The sequence below is a fragment of the Rhinolophus sinicus genome, chromosome 16 (genome assembly GCF_057876585.1).
Source record: "Rhinolophus sinicus isolate RSI-liver-muscle chromosome 16, RSI-T2T, whole genome shotgun sequence".
NCBI lineage: Eukaryota > Metazoa > Chordata > Mammalia > Chiroptera > Rhinolophidae > Rhinolophus > Rhinolophus sinicus.
In genome coordinates this window covers 188,543,042-188,563,024 of record NC_142516.1, presented here as the reverse complement: position 1 = coordinate 188,563,024, position 19,983 = coordinate 188,543,042, and the positions used below count along the sequence as shown (strand labels likewise).

The following is a 19,983-nucleotide window of genomic DNA, read 5'->3' as shown; positions in this document are numbered from 1 at the left end:
ATGCCCCCAAATGATTTCATGGCTTTGGAGCAGTTACTGTAAAACGTTTTAATAAAAACAAGCTTCAACCTCCATTAGGATCCCTTGTGCATTTGCTGTGGGGTGAGCCAGGATCCCGAGTGGGGTGGAGGTGTGTCCATTCTCCCGTGGCCTCAGAAACAGTGGCCTCTGTGTGGGAACAGAGTCCCAGAGAGCAGTTTCCAGACTATCGGCCTCACGTGAGAAGGTGCTGGCTGGGATAGTAGATGGCCGTCAGCTGTGGCTAGTTGGCCGTCAGCTGTAAACAGTTAGCAAGGAGTGGGTTGGTTGGCAGAGAGAAGTGGACGGCGGGTTGCAGATAGTGTGGCTCCTGCTTCCTGTGTCTCCAACCCAGCCGCCAGCGAGACTATAGAGGTGTGACTCCCCTATCTATGGCTCCATTGGTGTTCCTTTTTGGCCTCACCATATCCTGCGTTTTTGTGCGGGGAGTGGGACCAGAGACCCTGCATGACTCTCTGACCGCACAGAATGACTCTCAGACTCCACCTGCTCTGGAGGGCAGCTGAGGCCTCAGCTTGAGGAAGGGAGAAGAACGAACAGGACCGTGTCACTTGGGGAAGCAGCTCACACCCACTGCCTCGTGGCCACGGATCAGAACTCTATAACCCAGCCAGCTATGAGTATCTGGTTTACCGGAGAGGAACCTGAGGCACAGAAAGAAGTGATTTCTGTCATCACAGAATTAGCTGGAAAGAGCTGGAAGAGAACCCAGGTCTCCTCGCCATGCGGGCCTTCCCAGCACTTTGCTTCCTTCCCAGGTACAGTGCGCCCACGCTCCTTTTTTCTGCTGTTGACCAAACTTCAGGTGTAAGAATAACCAAAAAGCAAAGCTATTCTTTCATCAAATGCTCCAGCTTTACAAGCGTTGCCTTTAAATTCCTAATCTCCAGGTTGGAGTGACATCCGTAATTGACCTTGTCGGTTGTGTTTTGTTTGTTTGTGTTCCCTTAGTTTCAGTTTAAAGAACATACTAAGAACAAGGATCCATACTGTTTATTCCACTCCCAACCTACTCTTCCCCCTCGTCCCCTCCCACCCCCACCCCACAAGCCTTGCCAATTTGTAAACAAATCAGAAAAGTCCCCAGTGGGCTGAAAACCTGCCCATGGTTTCCTCCAGCTGGAAAGAACTGTGCTCCACCAAAATCCAGGCCCCAGTTATAATGGAAACCCTGATGGGCAATGTTGTCATTACAATCTTGCCATAATGAATGCTTCTGTGTGGTCAGAGTCGGGGTTTTTCCATGGTAATTTTCCATGGGAGATCCTTCCCTGAGAGGCTAATGTCAAATGTGGATTATAGCTTTGCCTTTAGAGCAGGGGTCCCCTGGCACTGGTGGCGCTGAAAGTTCACAATTATGTTGACTCTGGTGGTTGTGACTAGCGAGGGGGACATTAGTCAAGTTTTGCAAGACTGATGTGGGTGGGGACAGGGCTTGGGGGGTTGCAGGACTTTGTTGGAGGAGACTCACATCATCTCCAGATTTTTAACCAGGCGATATTTTCTCTGCTCTCAGGGGCCACGTCACGTAGAAAAAGTGAATAGTGCTAACTAACAGGTATTAGTGTGACCAGTTACCCCGGCTGGCCCGGGTCTACCTGGTTTTAGCCCTAAAACCTCCTCACACCCCAGGAAACGCTCCAGTCCTGGGGGAACCAGGAAAGATGGTCATCCTAATTACTATGGAACACAGAATCAAATTCGGGAGGACAGAAAAGCATCAGTCTACTTTAAAGAGAGGAACGAGGTTGAGGCATAGAGTAAAACCCTTGTTTGGTGCAGTCGGCATAAAAACACTGATGGAAATCAACTTGAACTTCTGGCAGGTCCAGAGGCCTCCCTGCTTTTGCGGCGATGGCAGTGAAAGCAATACGTGCACTGTCTGTAGTACTTAGGTCCACTCAGAGTTCTTTTTGCTGTTTCCTGTGTAGCTCTGTGGCAGGAGAGGGAAGTGTGGGAGCCTTAAAAAAATCAAGGAAAGCAGCCAGGCCCAAGGAACAGCAGACACAAGATAAATTCCCCAGTGCCATGGGAGTGACACGCGCATTTGGACATTCTGGGTGCGGCCGCTTACTGCAGGTGTGAAGAGGCCATTTAGAAGCCCAGACTGGTCTATGGGCCTTTTCACAGCAGGCGCTTGCCTCCGTTTCCGTCTGCTTAGTGCCTGCTGTATGCTCGATACACAGTCCTTAAACGAGTGAATGAATAGGCCTTTTAGCCCCTTCAAGGGCTGGGAAGTTTGAAAAGGATGAGCAGAGTCCCGGTCCCACCTCCACCTTTCCCGGTGACACAAGGCCCTTCTAACAGGATGTGCACTGTGACAGACTGAATGGTGTCCCCTTGAAATTCACATACAGAAGCCCTAACCCCCGACGTGATGGTATTTGGAGATGGGACTTTGGGAGGTGGGGTCCTCATGATGAGATTAGTGCCCTTAGAAGAAGACACGAGAGCTTCCTTCCTGTGTCCCCACTGTGGGAGGACACAGGGAGAAGGTGGCCGTCTGCAAACTAGCAAGTGAGCTGTCACTAGGAACTGAATCACTGGCATCTTGGTCTTGGGCATCCCAGCCTCCAGAATGAGGAGAAATAAATGTCTGCTGTGTGAGCCGCCAGTCTATGGTACTTTCTCCTGGCTGCCTGTGAGGGCGAAGACATGTCCTGAAGCTGAATCATGACTGCAGCAGTCACTAATAACCCATCCTGTGGTGTCCCAAGTTTAGGAAGAGGTCCTAGAGAGTAGAGAACTGTGGAGGACAAGCCTGAGGCAGGGGGCAAAGTGGGGGAAACCAGGAAGGCCCCCGAGAGGCGAGGCGTGCGTTGTCTTGGAGGAGGAACTGGGTAGAGCTGTGTCGGACGAGGCTCAGGTTCCCAGCTTGTGAGAACAGGAGGGGCAGGGACCATGTGCTACAATAGTACAGTGAGTGACTGTGGGTGGCTTTCTGTGGTTAGCAGACTCTCTTCACTTTACATTTACCTGCTGCAGCAAAAGTTCTCAGCCAGTCCTCTGTCTGCGACGTCGAGCTGGCATGTGTGGCTGGCAACCCACCATCACGCTGAGGTCTGCGAGCTTACTGCAGGAAATGTCTGTGCATGCTCTTGGCGTGTGTGAGCTAAGTTACTCTACATTTTCTCTCTGGGGCTTGGCTATTGTGCCTGAACCTGGAGGTGTTTGGAAAAGGTAAAAAGTGCCCCCAGCAAACAGCACCCAGCCCTCCTCAGTGGTTTATGACTGGACTTCCTTAACCAGCTATGAAGGAAGGCTTACAGCAATGATGGAATACTGATCCACAGGCAACACCTGTAAAGGAGGAGTTAGAAAGAGACAGAGCACGAGGGGGAAGGGACATTAATTCCCTTCTTGTGGATGAGCTTAAGTCACAGATAATGTATCACATCAAATGGAGGAGGGAGCAAAGTCTGGAGGAAAAGGAAACAGAGTGTAAAGTCAGTAGCGGAGGAGAGGGGCCCCACAAAGAACTGCCGTCTGGCCTTCGGGAAGGAGGGCTGCGTGTTTAACAGAAAAATCCCATTTATGCTCTGCTAGAGAGGCGAGGGAGTCTCAGAGTGACCTTTGCATTGTCCCTCAGGTGCATGAGTGTAGCATACATTTCCCATCCACTTCCAGAAAGGCTTGCCTTATCTTACCATGAGGTTTCATGAAAGAATGCAGTTAGAATACACTTTTATAAAGAGATTAATAACCACCCGTGTCAAGAGACGCTAACTGTAACACGAATCCAGAATAAAATAGGACTCTGGGTTGTACCTCTGAGTTTCCTAGAAGCCACAACAACAACAACAATAAAATAAAATAGGGATCGTACAGTTTGTAAAAGGAAGCAGGCGATTTTGATGGGAAGCCTTTTCTCCCCTCACGCTGTGTTAGAGACCATCTCTTATGCACAGGTGTGGTGTGTGGTGTTCACAGGGGATCTTAGAAATAACCTAGTCTGGTTCCTTCATTTCTGAGCTGTCCAGGGGGCCGTGTGACGCACAGGGTGTGGATGTCAGAAGTGCAATTTCTCCTATCCAGACACCCAGTGACCAGCCTGTTGTCTTATCTCACCGGGGCTGTGGTCAGATGATGACACTTGTCTCGGTCTCTGGCCTTCCCTTCGGGCTGCCATCCCTCTGGATGGACTCAGACTTGGGGGTGGATGTGAGGCAGGGCTCATCTGTAGGCCTTGGGCTCACCTGCGGCAGTGACATCCACGTGCCAGCAGTGGCAAGATGATTTGGGCCCCTCGTGAGCTCCCCACCGTCCGAGCCAGCCGGAGAGCTGCTGAGGACGACCGTGCTGGGGCGGAATCTCCTACCTGGACCCGTGCCTAGGATTGGGCTAATGTTGGCTATGGCGACGGGAAAGGGCTTAGCGGCCAGCTGAGGCGAGGCGGCCTGCGCGGGGCTGCCTTTCCCCCACGTCTGTGCCGTGGCTTGCCCACCTCCTTGGTGTGAGGGTGTGGCCCCTTCCGAGGTGGCACTGAAGTACAACGTGGCGCTCTCCTGTCCCCCTGCACCTTTCGGCTGCCCACCTGCACCTCTTTCTTGCTCCCTAGAAACAGCCCCTTCTCCTCCCTCTGGGCTAGCCCCCTGCTGTAGAGCTGCTGGCTGCTGGACAGGAGCTTTGCCATAATTATCGCTGGTAAAAGAGACGTAACTTGAGGTTTCCGACTGGTCAGCCTCTGCTTTTGAGACACCTCGAAACTCAGAGCCGTTCTCTGAGGTGAGGGGGCCATGGGGTGACGATGGGAGCCCTTGCTGGGAAAACGGGGGCTTTTTCTGCTGGTTGTAGTGTTGGCTCAAGCCCCACACAGGGGGACAGAAGTACCCAGGATGGTCTTCTCCAAAGGCTGCGTTGATCTTAGACACATTTCCCGTTTTTAGGGCAAGTTTCACCAAGAGCCAGTGGTGGTGATTGAGGAAAGAGTTCCCCCTTGAAATCTGGCTTTCTAGCCCAGACTCTGGGGGTCCCCATTGCGAGCTGGGGGGCTCCCCGAGACTAGTTAGCTCATAACCTTCCTCTTGACATGTGCCTGGGCTCTCCAGCCTGTCTTCAGCTAGAGCGGTGCCCTGGGGAGAAGAGTCTGTCTCTGCCTTGTCACCCCCTGCAAAGCCACGGGACTTCCTTACAAAGTCCTGCCAGATGTGTGTGGACTTAGGATGCAGCAGGCTGTAATAAATGATCAGCGAGATGGTGCCTGAAAAAGACAAGAAAGAGAAGAGCTCAGTTTATAGGCTTCCAAGTCCTGCGTCCTCACCGTGGCTTGCAGAATTGCAGGTTCGGGAGTTGTGAGCAGAGTAATGTAATTTGGGGTCCAAAGCGGGGCTCTTGTTGGGGCATCGGGACAGGATATGAGGAAGAAATTTACGTAGGCTGCAGCTTCCATACACCACAAATGTGGCTAAGCTTACAAATGTAGTAACAAAGTTTAAATCCTCTCGATTCTTCCTTGAGAGCAACTGCAGCTGAGCACTCTAGACGTGTGTGTGTCCACATGTGTGTGTGTGTGAGCACACGTGCACATGTGTGTGCACATGTGTGTGAGAGACCCTTGGTATTAGGTTGGTGCAAAAGTAATTGTGGATTTTGCAGTTATTTTTAACCTTTTAAACTGCAATTACTTTTGCACCAACCTAATAGAAGAGCTAATTTTACTTTCAGATAGCTGGATCAAATACTCAGCATTCAACCCTGTGCACACGGGTGGATGGGTTCCAAAGCTGGGAGGTAAGGAATAATCTCAAAAACAAGGCCCAAGCAGAGGTTAAACATGCCCATCAAAAACCCATATCAAGGAATTTCCATGACCAACAGCAGCACTTCCTTTGTGCATAAACACCTTAATCGCATTGTTGTCAGATTAATTTATTTTGATCAGAAGTGTTGACTACCGCAGTAACTTCTTTAACAGAGCGTTCCAGCAACCTCCCACGTTATTTCCAGTTTCCTGTTGTACTGGACGAAGTGGCTGGGTTCAGGGCGCTCGGTATAAACAGCGTGAAGCCTGAAACAGGCGTGGGGGCACCTCAGAGGGGCAGGAAGAGCTGGAAGGAACCGACCGCCGATCCTCACATCCTCTCAGAGAGCTGTCTTTAGGGGTGAGGGTGGGAGGCAGAATTCCTACGTGGCTGGTGCGGCTCTGCAGTGGGCACAACGCAAGCCTTTCCTGCACATTGTTTTGCACTGTCACCGCCAGCCAGCGGTGGGTGTTGTCACCCTTCTTTTACAGTGAGCCACCCAAGGCCAAGACGGGGACGAGGCCCCTGATCACACAGCGTCAGTGCACATTTTCAGAGAAGGCAGACTTTCCATGAGGCCATGTTGTTCACAGGGTTTTTGTAGCCCCAGGCGGCACATAGTAGGCACTCAAAATTGTATGCCCAGGGAGCCAAGATGACGGCCAAGCTGCTGATTGAGGCCTGTGCTCCTTGGACTATGATTCGTGCACATCTTGCCCCTGAGCACAACCTCCAGGGCTGCGTGGGAGTTGGGGTTCGGGCAGCTCCAGGAAACTGGGGAAGGCCTGGCTGTGAGCCCCTCTGGCCAGCTGAGTGGGTGCAGGCCATCGTCCCCGGCTCCCACGCCTGCTCCCGACACCTGGGGTCAACGCGCTGAGGAAGGGGACACCTTCTCCCTGGAGAGAGACGAGGTGGGGAACTGGGACCATGGTACACTGCAGGGGTGCTGCAGAACCCCGCCTTCTGAACTGAAGTGTTCACGTATGTGAAGCAGATCGGGGGGTGGCTTTTACTCCCGGCGCCAATGTGCTCACAGCACTCAGTCATGCCTCTGAGAAGCACAAAATCCAGGTGCGTGGTTAGGCTTCCAGCTGACAACACCCCGTCCCCCCAGGTAAGCCAGGAGCCCCCAGACCCGTGTGCGATGTGGGGGAGCACAGCTGGGTCACACACTGGCAAGAGGGTCCTCAGCTTTCTCTCTGTCACTTACATGTCCCTGGCAGCTTAGAAATCAATTGTTGGTTTAAAAAGGACGAGCGGTTACCAAACTGTTAACCACACACGAGACAGTACTTAGCAGCAAAGGATGGGATGACTGACACACGATGGCCTGGATGAAGAGCCAGAGAGTCATGCTGGGTGACACACCAGTGCCCAAAGGTTACATATCCTGTGCTGCCATCTAAGAACAGGTGGCAGTGACAAAGTTATAGAAATGGAGAACAGATTAGAGGTGGCCAGGGTTTCAGGAGGGGGCTGGGGCATGAGGAAGTGGCTGTGGTTATGAAGGAGGCACAGGAAAGGTCCTGATGGTGACACAAATGTTCTCTGTGGACCTTGAATGTGTCACACCAATGTCCTCATTGTGATGTAGTTTTGCAAGATGGTACCACGGGGGGGATTGGGTAATGGTCCAGGGATCTCTATATTCTTTCCTTCCTCTCTCTCTCTGTCCCTTCCTTCTTTCTTTCACTTGTGCACAATTTTGAAACTTTTCCCTGCTCTTTACCTTAATACCTTCCATCCATCCCCCAAAGTCTGGCTCTAAAGTTATGTCATTGGTGAATTCTTTCCAGGCACCTCCCAGATACCTTAGTTGTCCTTCTGACATTTCTTGCTTTATACGTTTTAAACAAATGTTTTCAAAAATTTTTATCGGTGGGAGGATCTCTATGTTATTTCTTATAACCATAATTATCTCAAAAGAAAAATGTTTAATTTGAAAAAGAAGGGCTGAGTCAGCAACCCAAACGTTTAACAAGCCCTGACTTGTGCCATCTCATGATGGGGAGACAGCTTAAAGCCAGGGTAGTTTGTGGCTCCCAAAGATTTATTCTAAGGCCACAATTTATGAATCTGCTCCATCCTCCCTAAGGGCATGGATGCTGAAGGTCATGTCCTTTCCCTAGTCAGTGCTACTGACTCAGGCCAGTGTGACCTCCGGCTGGTATGAGCAATAGAAAGACCCAAGTCCCTCGACACCATTTCTCTGCTTAGGGGCCGGGGCTGTCCAGGTGGTACCCACCGCTCCCGCATGCCTCATTCAGGGTGTGGGTGACCACAGGGAAAGCTGTGGGGCGAGGGCGGGAGCTCAGGGCTGTGAGTTGTGTAAACAACTGAGGAAACGGCATCGATTGTGTTTCAGAAGCACAAGGACCCACGTGAGGCGTTTGGCGGCTGTCCTGGGCACTGTAGCACAGGCCTGCAGATGGAGAGGGCCCTGGTCGCCGGGCTGGGCCACGCTGTGTGGGGAGGGCAAGCTGACAACAGGGTGCCTTTTCTTTTTCTTTTCCAGGCGTAGGAGAGGAATTCCCTTTCGGGCTCTCATGGGCCTGTTCGTCTAGGTTAACACAGGGGGCATAGCATAGAGCTCGGACTCATCCATTCACTCTGAAAGTGGAACTGATTATCTAAAACTGCCGGGCCTCGGGCTAGATGCCGGACGTGGAGCTGGGGCTGAGCTAGCTCTACCACTTACAAAGCGTCTGGCCCCGAGAGACGTCACTTAACCTCCTCTGTGCCTCATCTTCCTCAGCTGTAGGTTGGGGCCACTCACCAACCAGCTCCTCGGGCTCCAGTGACATAGTGTCAGGAGGATGAAGACTCTGCACCCCAGATCCCACGGTGCTGAGGTCCCGTCCTTGGCCCCGGCCATCGCTCTAGGGGGCAGCCCTGCCCACGAGGTGTTGGGATAGGAGTCAGCCCCGCTGTGCTGGTTCCCGGCACAGCCAAGCACGGCCGACGAAGAAGGCTGAGCTGTGTGTCATCCCAGGTGGGGAGCCTTGCCACCCACAGTGCCGCGAGCACCACCCCTACCTTCTCTGAGCACAGTTTCCTGCCCTTGGAGTTGGTTTGTTGTATAGAAACACGTTGGGGGTGTGGAGGGAGAATAAAAAGGCCGCGTTGGGTCTTACCAATTAGAAACCCAGACATGACTCCTGCGATGGCCCACAGGCTGGTCACCGACGTCCCCTGGAGAAAGTCAGTGGCCAAGAGCAACAGGATGCTGTTCTCCAGCAGCATAATCTGCAGGACAAAGGGAGAGTCACCATGTAGCCAGGACTCCCGTCCCATGGTTCTGTGGCAGCTTCCTTCCTTCAGTGTGGGAGGCTGTGTCCTCGATGTCCACGGGGGCTCCACGATGACAGGGCCTCCTGGAAGCAGGGTCGGGGCCTGAGAGCTGCTCTGGCAAAGGGGGCATGTCCCTCTTCTCAGTGCAGCTCATTAGCATGTCTGCAGAATCATAAACACACAGGAAATGTAAGGACACAGCCCACATGGCTCCGTGGCTCCCTTTGGAGGGCTGAGGACAGATATCTCCTACTTTATATTCCCATGTTAACTGTATGCATTATTAGTTTTATAACACAATAACTAAAAGTATCTGCAGAGCTTACAGCGCCATTGAATTCCAGTAAGCGAGAGTCACAAACTTCCATAACATTAAAAAAAAATGTTTTCAAATATGTGTCTCTTAGAGGTAACTTTGGTCTGTGGCCACCAGGTGGCAGCATGCTTGCTGCGGAACACAGCCTCCTGCAGGGACAAAAAGCTGGCTGCTCTTAGACACGGCTCACAGACGGCTCTGTCCCTCCCATCAGGCAGGCTTATTAACTTTGCTTTCCAGTTTTCAAATATAAAGATATATTTCTTAAAATAATTAAACAATCTGGACATAATTCAAAGATGATGTATTGAAATACTGTGTATGAGACATTAAAAAAACTAAATTGTAATACTATTTCATGCTGAAAGTCCTTGAAAACTTTAGTATAGTCATTTATTGGCGTCATTTTAACTCTAAAAATGTCAAAGAAGGAGAGAATTGAAAACGTTGAGGAGCTGCTTAACAACCCTAAGAATGTCTGTTCTCCCCATGCCTTGGCTTCTGGGTGGCTGTGACCTGAGGACACATTTTCCATTATTTAAGCAAAGCCATTAGCTATTAAAAACTAGAGCTACTCTAAGCAGCCACCAGGCCCATCCTCCTTAGAAAGTGGATTCTGTGGTCTTTTCCCTTTTGGAACAAAAAAAAGAAAAGAAGGAAGGAAGGAAGGAAGGAAGGAAGGAAGGAAGGAAGGAAGGAAGGAAGGAGAAAAGTTGTATTAACCCTTTCTTTGCCAACAGAACAGTTTTTCCCCAAGAGGCGCAACTTCCGGTCAGGGTCAGGTCTCATGTCTCTCTACTCGGGGCGGTGCCTGCTAAGGACTGGAGAGTCCATGAAAGGACCACGTGGCAGGGCCTGACATGGGAATGGTGTTGGCAGGAGGCCTGGAGCACAGGATCGGAGACCTAGGTCTGGCCTGGGCAGCACCACTGGCCGGCCCTGGATGTGTCACCTGACACGTGTGACCCTGGACGTGCTACTTTGCCTCTGGGAGTCCAGTTCCCCAGCTGTAACTGGGATTCTCACACCCCACGATGTCGTAGGGCTGTGACGAGTCTAAAGGAGCCTGTGAGTCAGACGGTGAAGGGCATACAGATAGTGCCATCGCTGCACCTTCCATTCTGACCTTCGATAGTGTCTAATTTCTATTGTTCCTGCTTAATCACTCTCAACCCAGTGATCTGGTGACAAAGACACCGGGAGCTATAAGGTGTTTGTTTCCCTTGAACGCGTAAAAACCCCTGGGAGATAATATAGAGACAAAGGTATGAAAGTGACCAAAACAAAAACCAAAGCAACGAATGCACAACTTCTGCTCATTTCGTTGCTGGTAATCGGGGCACATTTGGGCATTGGCAGATGAAGAAACTGCTTCTGCAAACGGACAATACAATGAGTCCTCCATTTTATTCACGTGCGCGTGCACACGGGCTGGGAAGCTGTGACTTGCATGATGCTGAACAAATTCATCCTCACCCCATACGAGACGGGTATTATTATTATTCCTGGTTTCAGACGTGGAAACAGGCTTGGTGAGGCTCTGGGCTTCTCACACATCACGAGTCCTCTTCCATCTGTCCATCTGTCCCTGTGGCCTATGGGGTCAGGAAGCTCTACAGGGCTCAGTAGGTGACCACGCCACCCACCTCCCTGGTGAGGGGCTGCATCTCAGGCCACTTACACTTGCTCCCGGCTCCTGGGAGTGCCTGCCTGCCTGCTCCCTGGCAAGTCTCTTCATCTTGTATTAGTAATGACCACTGTTTGTGGGTTATTTTGTGCCACGTTGTTTATTATTTTGTTTAATCATCCCAGGGTCCCTGAAAATGCGGATTTTACATTACTGTCACAGGGACAGGTGACAGTTTCCTAAAGTGCCGATGAAAATAATAGGTTCAGAGAGTTTACATCATTGGCCAAACCAGCTGGTGATAGTCATTGGTGGGGCTGGGGGTCCCTGCAAGCTTGTCTGATTCCAAAACCTGTGCTCTGAAGCCTGTGGCTGCATCCTCTCTCCTTTGCTGTTTGCAGAGCAGCTCACCTCCCCCTTCCAGTCAAGAGCATCTCTGGTCAGCCAGCGGGATGTGAAACTGACAGCACTCCTATGAGTTTCAGACATCACTTTTCTCCTAGCATCTATCCCCATTCTGCCTTTCTTTTGGGTGTGTGTGGGTTATTTGTGCATAAAATAGCTTGTCTGTTGTACTCGCTGAGAAGCAGCCTAGAGGCAGTCCATTACATCCCCTTTAGGTTTTTCAAACTATCTAGGACGATGGCTGTAACTCAATAACTGAGTTGATTAACAAGGATATTGTGTATATAACAGAGTAGAATTGTGATTCTATTTATCAGATGGGCTGGCGTAGAGAGTGGCTGAAAACATCACCAAAGTCGCCAAAATTCTTGCTACGGTAACTGTGTGGGAACAGCTGGGCATCAGGTTACTGTTTCAGAGTCCACATCTCTGTTTGAGACTAGAATTCCTTTTTGAATTTTCCCTAAAACCAAGCTATTCCTTCTTAAATAGTTGCACGCACACGCGCACACACACGCACACACACATGCACACACACACACGCTCTATAAACACAGTAAAAGTGAGGACTGAAGGAAACCGACATCGTCACTTGCCATGTAGAACGTGACCATCCTGTTTCTGGAAGGGCCATCCCAGAAGTTGAGGTAGCAGAGGATGTACACGGCGCCCACCAGCAGGTTGAACAGCTGCCAGGGGCAGGTGCTTTCCACGATGTCACTCTGCTGGGCCACGAGCCAGAATGTCATCACCAGCCAGTGGGCACCTGGCGAGAGGAGGGCCATTAGAGTCCACTCAGGGAGGCAGGGCGGGTTTCGGGCAGGGGCATGGAAACCGGGCCTCGAACCTCCTCTCTGATCTGACCACGCCTGGCCCAGCGTCCATGAGGTCAAACCCAGAAGAGATCTGAGGGGCACAGAAAATCAACACATTTTATCTTTGCACGTATTGTTTCATTTGGTCCTCATCAAGGGTACCTGACCTAATTTGGGGATGAGAAAACAAAGACTAGCCCCAATAACACTTACCAAACATGTGCCCGCTTAGTTCCAGAAGGCGGTTGGTTGGTCGGCAGTTATGAAACTGACGGCCCACGATTGTCAGTCACTGCTACCAGGGCTAAAACCCTGCACAGCCACACGATAGGTCTTCCTGCACACTCCAGCTTAATTTTATTCCTCTGTTTTAAGATGAATACTATCATATGGGACTTTGAGCTCAATTAAACAATATATGAGTAATAAAGTTGCTCTCTCTTTAGTACAGTTTCTTTCAAAAATGTCTCCTTTCTGTCCTAAGTGTATTAACGTTGGCTTTGGGGCACGTCTAAATATTTCTCAATGCCTCCGTTCTCTTTAAACAGGGGTGCACTGTTGCTTCTTGCAGCATGCGTTCCCCGATGACCAGAGGAGATTCCTGTCCTTGGCACACGGGACACACAGGGCCCTGCAGGGACTCTGCATAGTCAGGCAGAGCACCTACCATTGCTGTTCGCATGTCCATTCAGCTAGACTGAAGCTGAGCAAAGGTTGGGCTCGGTGGAGTGGTCCTATGTGAAACAGAGATGTCTAAACTTCAGTGTGCAAATGCAATTAAGGGCTTTCGGAGGCTATGAAAATATCATAGTATGTGCTGTATATTTTTCTAGTGTGTCAGGGCAGGGGGACCCTCTGCCTCCCTCCTGTTTGAATGACAGCTTTTCTACAGAATAGGTTTCAGCCCAGGGTATAGAACACAGTGTTCTAAAAGCCTTCACAGCAAATACAGCTGTGCTCTGCAGCTGGCTGGGCCATTGGCTATGGGAGCTTATCTCCACAAGAGCACCATCCATTGCTGCCCTTCCCTGGGTCCCCATGGGGCCTGCAGTCTCTTCCTCCATCGCCTGCATCTGGGCTGGCCGTGACTGCTTTGATGGCTGGCATACAGCAGAAGTGGGGCTGACCCAGTGCTGAGCCAGTTTTGAGGACTGCCCGTTTCCACTTCCTTGTTCTTGGAATTCTCAGCTGCCAAGTATGCAGTCCAGGCTACCCTGCTGAAGAGAAAGGGCACGAGGAGCCCGGGGTGCCCGGCTGAGAGGGAAGATGCCATCTGTACAGCCAGCCCAGTGGAGCTGCCCTGGGAATCCAGACACACATTATCCTACTGTACCCCTGTGAGCCCCCCCAGGAAAGAACCCCCACAGTCAGACCCCAGAACTGGGGTTGATGATCGGAAGTGGCTATTTGAAGGCATTAAGTTCTGGCGTGGTTCATTATACAGCAATGGGCAGCCAGGACACACGCTCGCTTACCTCCAGCCACCAAACCCCAGGCGTGGTGAGCTCTGAAGAACAAAGCCAGACTCAGGACGCGGGCTCCCACCATGCCCATCCTCCACAGTTGCTGGCAGAAGAGGGCAGCCCATGGCGTGGCGAGGTGACCTGGCTTCATGGAGCCCATGAAACGAGCATAGCACACCAGGGCCCAGGACAGGGCCGCCCAGGAGCACAGGGCGCTCATCCCTGGAAGAGATGTGGGCAGCAGTGTTTGTGAAACGTCCATCCTCTGATTAAAACCTGGTTTCACGAGGGCATCTGTAAACAAGCACCCTGACAGCGGATAACAGACCCCTATGTAAAACACACGTCTGTGCACAGGAAGAACCGAGGACGTGAGATGTGTCCTCAGCGTGACGCTTCCCCAGAAGTGAGCTGGGTTCTTCCTCTGTACAGAAAATGTCTGAGTGACTGAGCCTCTCAGCCCCTTGCTCTGAGCTCTGTTTGTAACAAAGCAGTTCAGAGGGCTCTGAGCATGGTATTCCATCTCAAATGTACTTTGTTGTCCGATCCACACAAAGGAGGTTTGATCAAAGACATAAAACCAGAACACCAAACTGCGCCCGGCCCTGTGATAAGGCCAGATGGAAGGACAGCGCAGTCCTGACTCAGGTATTTAACTTCTGCATGTAGAAATGTGGACACTCGGCAAAGACAGGGAAGAGAAAGGAGCCGTGGGGGGAGAGCAAGAAGCCACCAAGATAAAAGGAAAGGAGGAACACGCCAACGGCTGGGGCGCGTGCCAGCTGCAGGCAGACATTGCCGGGGCCTCTCGAGGGATAAGCCGCTGGCAGCACTGACTTACTCTAGTGACTAAAGATGCAGTGATGTTGCCGAGAAGCAGAGTGTGGACCTTCGCCAGGTGTTTCGAGGGTATGTGACCCACAATTTCTATGTTAGGGACTGAGCCCATGAAGGGAGCCAACCCCCTGGGAACTAATCACCCCAACGAAAGCCTGTGTTAGCCATGACCTTGAACTTGTGAGCTTGGGCTGCCTTCATCCTTCCCAGCAGGGGAAATCTTCGATTGTGGACTTCTGCTAAATAAAGCATTTGTGTGTGTCCCCCTTGAGAAGTGGGACAGGCTGTGCTCTGAATGAAGTCGCTCACCTGGCACAATATCTGTGAAATCTGAGGCGAGGAAAACATAAGTTTGAAGCAGCAAGTGGGGTCCGGTCTGGAGCAGGGCTTCCAAGAGGCGGAGAGCTGACAGGTCGGCCTCCTGGAGCAGCAGCTGGCCCTGGTGGCGGGCCACCCCATCCTTCCACAGAACAGTTGCCATGGCGTCCCAGTGTCTGAGGAAGAGCAAGGATGTGTGGTGCAGAGTCAGACTTCGCCAGCTTGACTAGGACACCCTCCTTTTTCTGGCTTGCTGTTGGGACCTATAGCGTTTTGGAGAATAACCTCTCAGGTCTGCACACTGGGGTCCCTGAGCTCTGACTCCACACTGAAGATGTGCCCTCCAGTCCAGATGCTGCCATATGTGACCCTGCTCAGCCCATGTGTGTGGTGGTGGTGGTGGTGCGGTGTGTGCCAGAGCCTGGAGCACACAGGCTTGCTGGGGGCTCGCTCTCAGCCTTGCGTGGTTTGGCGCTAACCCGGACATGCATCCCCCACCCCGGAACCTTTTGGGACGGGAATTATTAATTTGCTCAACAAATGCTTGTTGCAAGGTACCATGCCACCATCGCTTTAGAGCACACGGAGATGAGAAAACATATCCTCTCCTCACAGAATGGAGAATTGTGTGTGCTACTGACACTGGGACAGGCGTAGAGCAGGATGAGAAGGAAGAGGCGGCCTGGCTGGGGACGGCCAGAGACCCAGGTGGCCAGAGGTGATGGGGAGACAAGAGAGTGGAGTCACTGTGGGACTAGCTGCATGGATCTGGATGCACCGAAAGCCTGACGCAGCCCCAGTTCTGGATGAGCCGGGCCTGAGGGTCCCCACACAGCTCAGAAGGCAGGTTTATCTGGCAGTTGTTCGGGAAGCTGCTCTCAAGGGACTGGCACTGGCGTAACTCTCCCTTTGAGCTGTGAAATATTAGCTTAGAACGTTGACTCGTGTTTTTCAATAGGCGGTCTGTCCTTGAGGTCACATACTTGATGGCTACAACGAACTAGGTGGTCCCAGGAGGACCCAAACCCTTAATTGTTTTCTTACTGGGCTGGGCTGAGGCAAGGGCGTGAAAACGGTACACAGGACCAAGTAGGCTTTAATCCTTTGTGAGCCTGATGGGAAAACCACCTTTGCTCTCCACCCCCTAGTAAGAGTTGGATCTTTTCAGAGGACCCGCACTGAGTAAAGCCAAAGGCCCAACATCAGGCAAACGTCTGTGGCTGCAAACTGTTTTTGGTGCCTTTATGCACCTAGGGTTCCAGCTGTAAGGGGCCCATGACAGTCGGGGTGGGTGCTTTATGTCTGTCAGAAGCACCCTCTACCTCCAACTTAAGATTCTACTCTGGGAGGAAGGGAATTAGTCCCTCCTCAGACTCAGCTGAGAAATCAGAAAACTCACTTCAGCTCCCACAGAGAAAGCCCTGGGAACAACCTGAAGGCATAAACCACTGAGAACAGCCCATGGCACAGCCCGAGGCCTGAAAACTGGCAATGACTCCTTGAGCACCCCCACCCCCACCCCTTGGCACCTACCACTTAATGAACACGAGAGCTGCAGGGCTTCACCCATCTGACCCTCCCAGTATCCACCCTCTTTTATTCTTGGCTACTCTATGGGATGATAAAACAGCTGAGAACTGAAATTTGCCATTTACGTACTGGTGAGCCTGCCCACAGGTGAGCCTGCCCACAGGTGAGCCTGCCAGAACTAGGCCCATCCAGGCTGCTTTTTAATGGCAGAAACGGGCCCTGGCTCCCAAATGGCTTCTTCCTGCACAAAAGGTTCGATGATGACGCCACCAGGCCACCAGGCCAGCTCCACTGCCTGGTCTGTGCTCCAAACTGTGCCCACTGCCTTGACTAAGGTAGTAGTTGTTAAAATGGAACTAGGTAGGGGGAGGGCAGTTAGGACCCTGAGGGTACAGTACCTGTGCACAAATGAACCCTCCTACCACTTGTGCAATCAGGCTTACCGCTTCCACACGCCGAGCTGTAGGAGGTGCAGCATGACCAAGCAGCAGTGGCCCTGCTGTCCGTCTGCTCGGAACCACAGGTAGCTCAGGCCCTGGACTAAGCAGCCAGGCAGCAGCACAGCCAGGGCCAGCCACCCCCAGAGCAGCTGTCCTGTGGTAAAGTAGTAGGTCACGGTGCAGAGGCCTGGGGGGCGAGGGGGAAAGGTGGAGGGTGAGTGGGAAATGGAGTGAGCCTGGCTGACCAGCCAACACTGCGTCCCCAACAGGCAGGCCTCTGCTAGACCCAGCCCTGGAGCCGGCACAGCCTGCCGGCAGTCAGTCGAGATGGGCCTGAGGTCGAATGAAAGTGCTAGGGCTTCATTAAGTGCTAGGGCTTTGATTGAGGCCCCCAGAGGTTCAGACACCATGGTCGTATAAAGGGACTGTTAGATGGCACAGAACGTATATGCAAAAACAATACCTGGCACCTAGCATGTGCTGAAAAAAAAAAAGCCAAGCCTGCTCTCTGAGGATGGAGTTATTTATTTTTGAGGCCTGAGGGGTGGAGACAAATCTAAGTATGGATCTGAGCTCCCCAACCGATGACAGTGGGGTGGGTGCTGGTATCTGCCCACCATACAGCCATGGTTTCCTATGACTACTGCTTGGGTTTCCCGGTATTAGAGTTTAAAATGGATTTGCAGGCACATAAACCCGCCGATAGTAGCGGAAACCCAACATTGCCCAAGACAGATAGAACCCTGTAGGTCTGGACAAGGGGTCAGGACTTGGCAGCCATCCTAGGTCCCCAGGCTCTGCCCCTGCTTGAACACGCAGGCCAGCGTCCCCAGCAGTCCTTGGAGAAGGAATGCTGAGGCCCGGGCAGCTCCCCACTGGGGGCGGGGCGGAGGCCTTGGGGTCCTGTCTTGTGTTCAGGAGCTTTGTTGCTGATCTCACTGGACCTCCTCCTGGGTGCCAGTCTTGCCCAAAGCCCCTCGGAAACAGCGCGGTGGGGGAGCCTCGGGGGAACCCGCAGAGACAGCGGTTCCAACAAGGGACCCCGCCAACCCGGGGTCAGCAACCGGCTCCCAGTAGAGAAGTGCAGAGCCAGCGCCCGCGGGAGATTCCAGGTGCGTGCATGCTGGGGAGGGGCGTTGCTGGCAGGGGGTTATCTAGAAGTTGTGGCCTCATTAAAGACCCCTCCCCTTCGGACCCCTCCGAGGTAGACGCGTCTGCAGGGACCCGGGCGGAAGTGGGCGGGGCCTCCTCTCCGGCTCCGAAAGAGTTACAAATTCAAACTAGAAAGGCGCTAAGTGTTGCCATCTTGCTTCGTCTCAGCCGGCGAGGGCCCGGCTCCTCACAGGACAGGGATGCTCCCAGCGAGCCGCGTTCGGCCCTGTTCTGAACCCTGAGGCAGAACACAGACCTCCAGGGCAGTGTGGACGCCGTGCCCCGTCCCACCCCCCTCAGCCCGGTTTCTAAGCAGCCCGAGACCGCTAGGCCAGCCCGGGATGGGGGCGGGGGGAGCAGGGTGCACCCGGGCCCGCCTTCGGCCCATCTCGCATCCGCAGCACCCTGCTGAGTCCAGGAGGCCTTCCTGGAGGGAGGGGCGGGATACAGGTGCCCGGGCTCTGGGAGGATCAAATATCTGCGGGGAGAGGCCGTGCATCCAACAGAGGACCATGCATCCGCGGGGTGAGGGTGGGGAAGGCGTGCATCCACTCGAGGTCCCATGCGTAGGAGATCATGCATCACGGGTGGGGGCAATCACCCATCCACGGGGGATCGTGCATCGTGGGGGTCCACTCAGGGCGGGGCGGTTGGGGTGCACGGTGCTACACTGGCGCGCAGTGCTGTGCGCAGGGGGGCAGGCTGCCCCCCGCGGCAGGGGTGGTGTGAAGGGGTTGGGGTGTTGGAAGGGTGAGCATGGCAGGCGCCCAGCCTCGAGCTGCCCAGCACTCACGCGCGCTCTGCTCGGCCGCCTGCAGCAGGGCCGAGAGCCCCAGCAGCCCCGCGTGCATCCTCCGCCGCCCGCGCCGCCTCGCCCCTGCCCCTCCCCCCGCGCGCGGCTGAGTCGGGGAGGTTTCCGGCGGAGACCCGACTGCGGGAGGCATTTCGGCCCCAGCCGTTAGACTGGTTCTGGTTTATCTCAAGTTACCAGCGGGGAGAGGGAAGGCAGTACTGAGTTTTCTGGCTACGGGGCTGCATCAGATGGAGCCTCCTGCTGTGGGAGGAGTGTTTTCTCGCTGTTCCCCAACTTTCTAGCGGAACCTGGAGAAGTACGGGGAGAGCTGCAGGGCTGCAGGTAGCTTAGCCCGGAAGGTGGTTCACTGGTCACCGCCTCTGGGGCCGCTGACTGGCAGGCGGGTTGACCACTAGTCAGGAAGTGCACGTCTATGGGCGGAGGTGGGTTAGAGCCCTTAGTGAGTCTGAAATCTTCCAGGGCGTGTTAACTGGCTCTTCCTCTGCGTCTCACCTTTAAATCTATCCCCATCTCTGGCCTCACAAAAGCTTTTTCTAGATGGGCTTGAGGGTTAATCAAGATTCCAATTTGCAAGAAGTAACACTGCGCACTGGAAAACCTCTCTGGAGATATATACATATATATGCTATGTGTAATATATACCATATATATATCGTGCAGTGTGCATATATGTATTGTGTGTATAAATTATGGATACACATATACTCACATATATAGTATAATTTCAGGAAGAAGTGCTATTTAGTCACAGCGAAGGTGATGATGAACTTGGGGTCTTTAACTCCTAAAGCAGGCAATTAGCAAAACTATTCCTCCTTTTTATTTTGGGGGAGTTTTGCAGCCCCGTCCTTGAGTCAAGGGCGTTTGCCACTTCCCATGGGGTCTTGCTGCGCTGATCACACTGGTCTACTTAGGTGGAATTGTCACCCCGTCCTGATTAGAGCCCTGTAGTAGAACAATCCACAGTTGAACTTACCCTCTTAAAGGGAAAACTCAGAGTAGGGGGACTCAGGCGAACCTATTATACTCTTATGATTATTTTCCATTTACCTAAATAGAGCCAAGAAGTCAGACACCTTCGGTTCTTCCTTACAGTTTCAATGTGATTCTTATAAAATGCTTTATTTCATTGAAGGAAATGTTTATATTTATCCTGAGAGGCTTCTCTCCCCCTCCACACCCAGCTTTCCATTCA

The 19,983-nt window shown here is 52.6% G+C and overlaps 1 protein-coding gene across 3 annotated transcripts; it reads right to left on the bottom strand.

The window, feature by feature from the left end:
* Positions 1-1,160: 1,160 nt before the first annotated feature.
* Positions 1,161-19,101, bottom strand: XKR5 (XK related 5). 3 transcript variants are annotated; one of them, XM_088793040.1, is made up of 7 exons: positions 18,963-19,101; positions 16,826-17,009; positions 14,844-15,028; positions 13,710-13,919; positions 12,016-12,185; positions 8,915-9,026; positions 1,161-5,239 (listed from the first exon to the last, which is right to left on the bottom strand). In XM_088793040.1, exons 2-7 carry the CDS (start codon positions 16,858-16,860, stop codon positions 4,119-4,121), a joined length of 1,833 nt encoding a protein of 610 aa, XP_088649166.1. In that variant the 5' UTR covers positions 16,861-17,009; positions 18,963-19,101; the 3' UTR covers positions 1,161-4,118. The 3 variants fall into 3 exon arrangements, with proteins under 3 accessions (XP_088649166.1, XP_019573317.3, XP_088649165.1); XM_019717758.3 differs by lacking the exon at positions 18,963-19,101 and adding an exon at positions 18,768-18,899; XM_088793039.1 differs by lacking the exon at positions 18,963-19,101 and having other exon boundaries at positions 16,826-18,746.
* Positions 19,102-19,983: the final 882 nt, after the last annotated feature.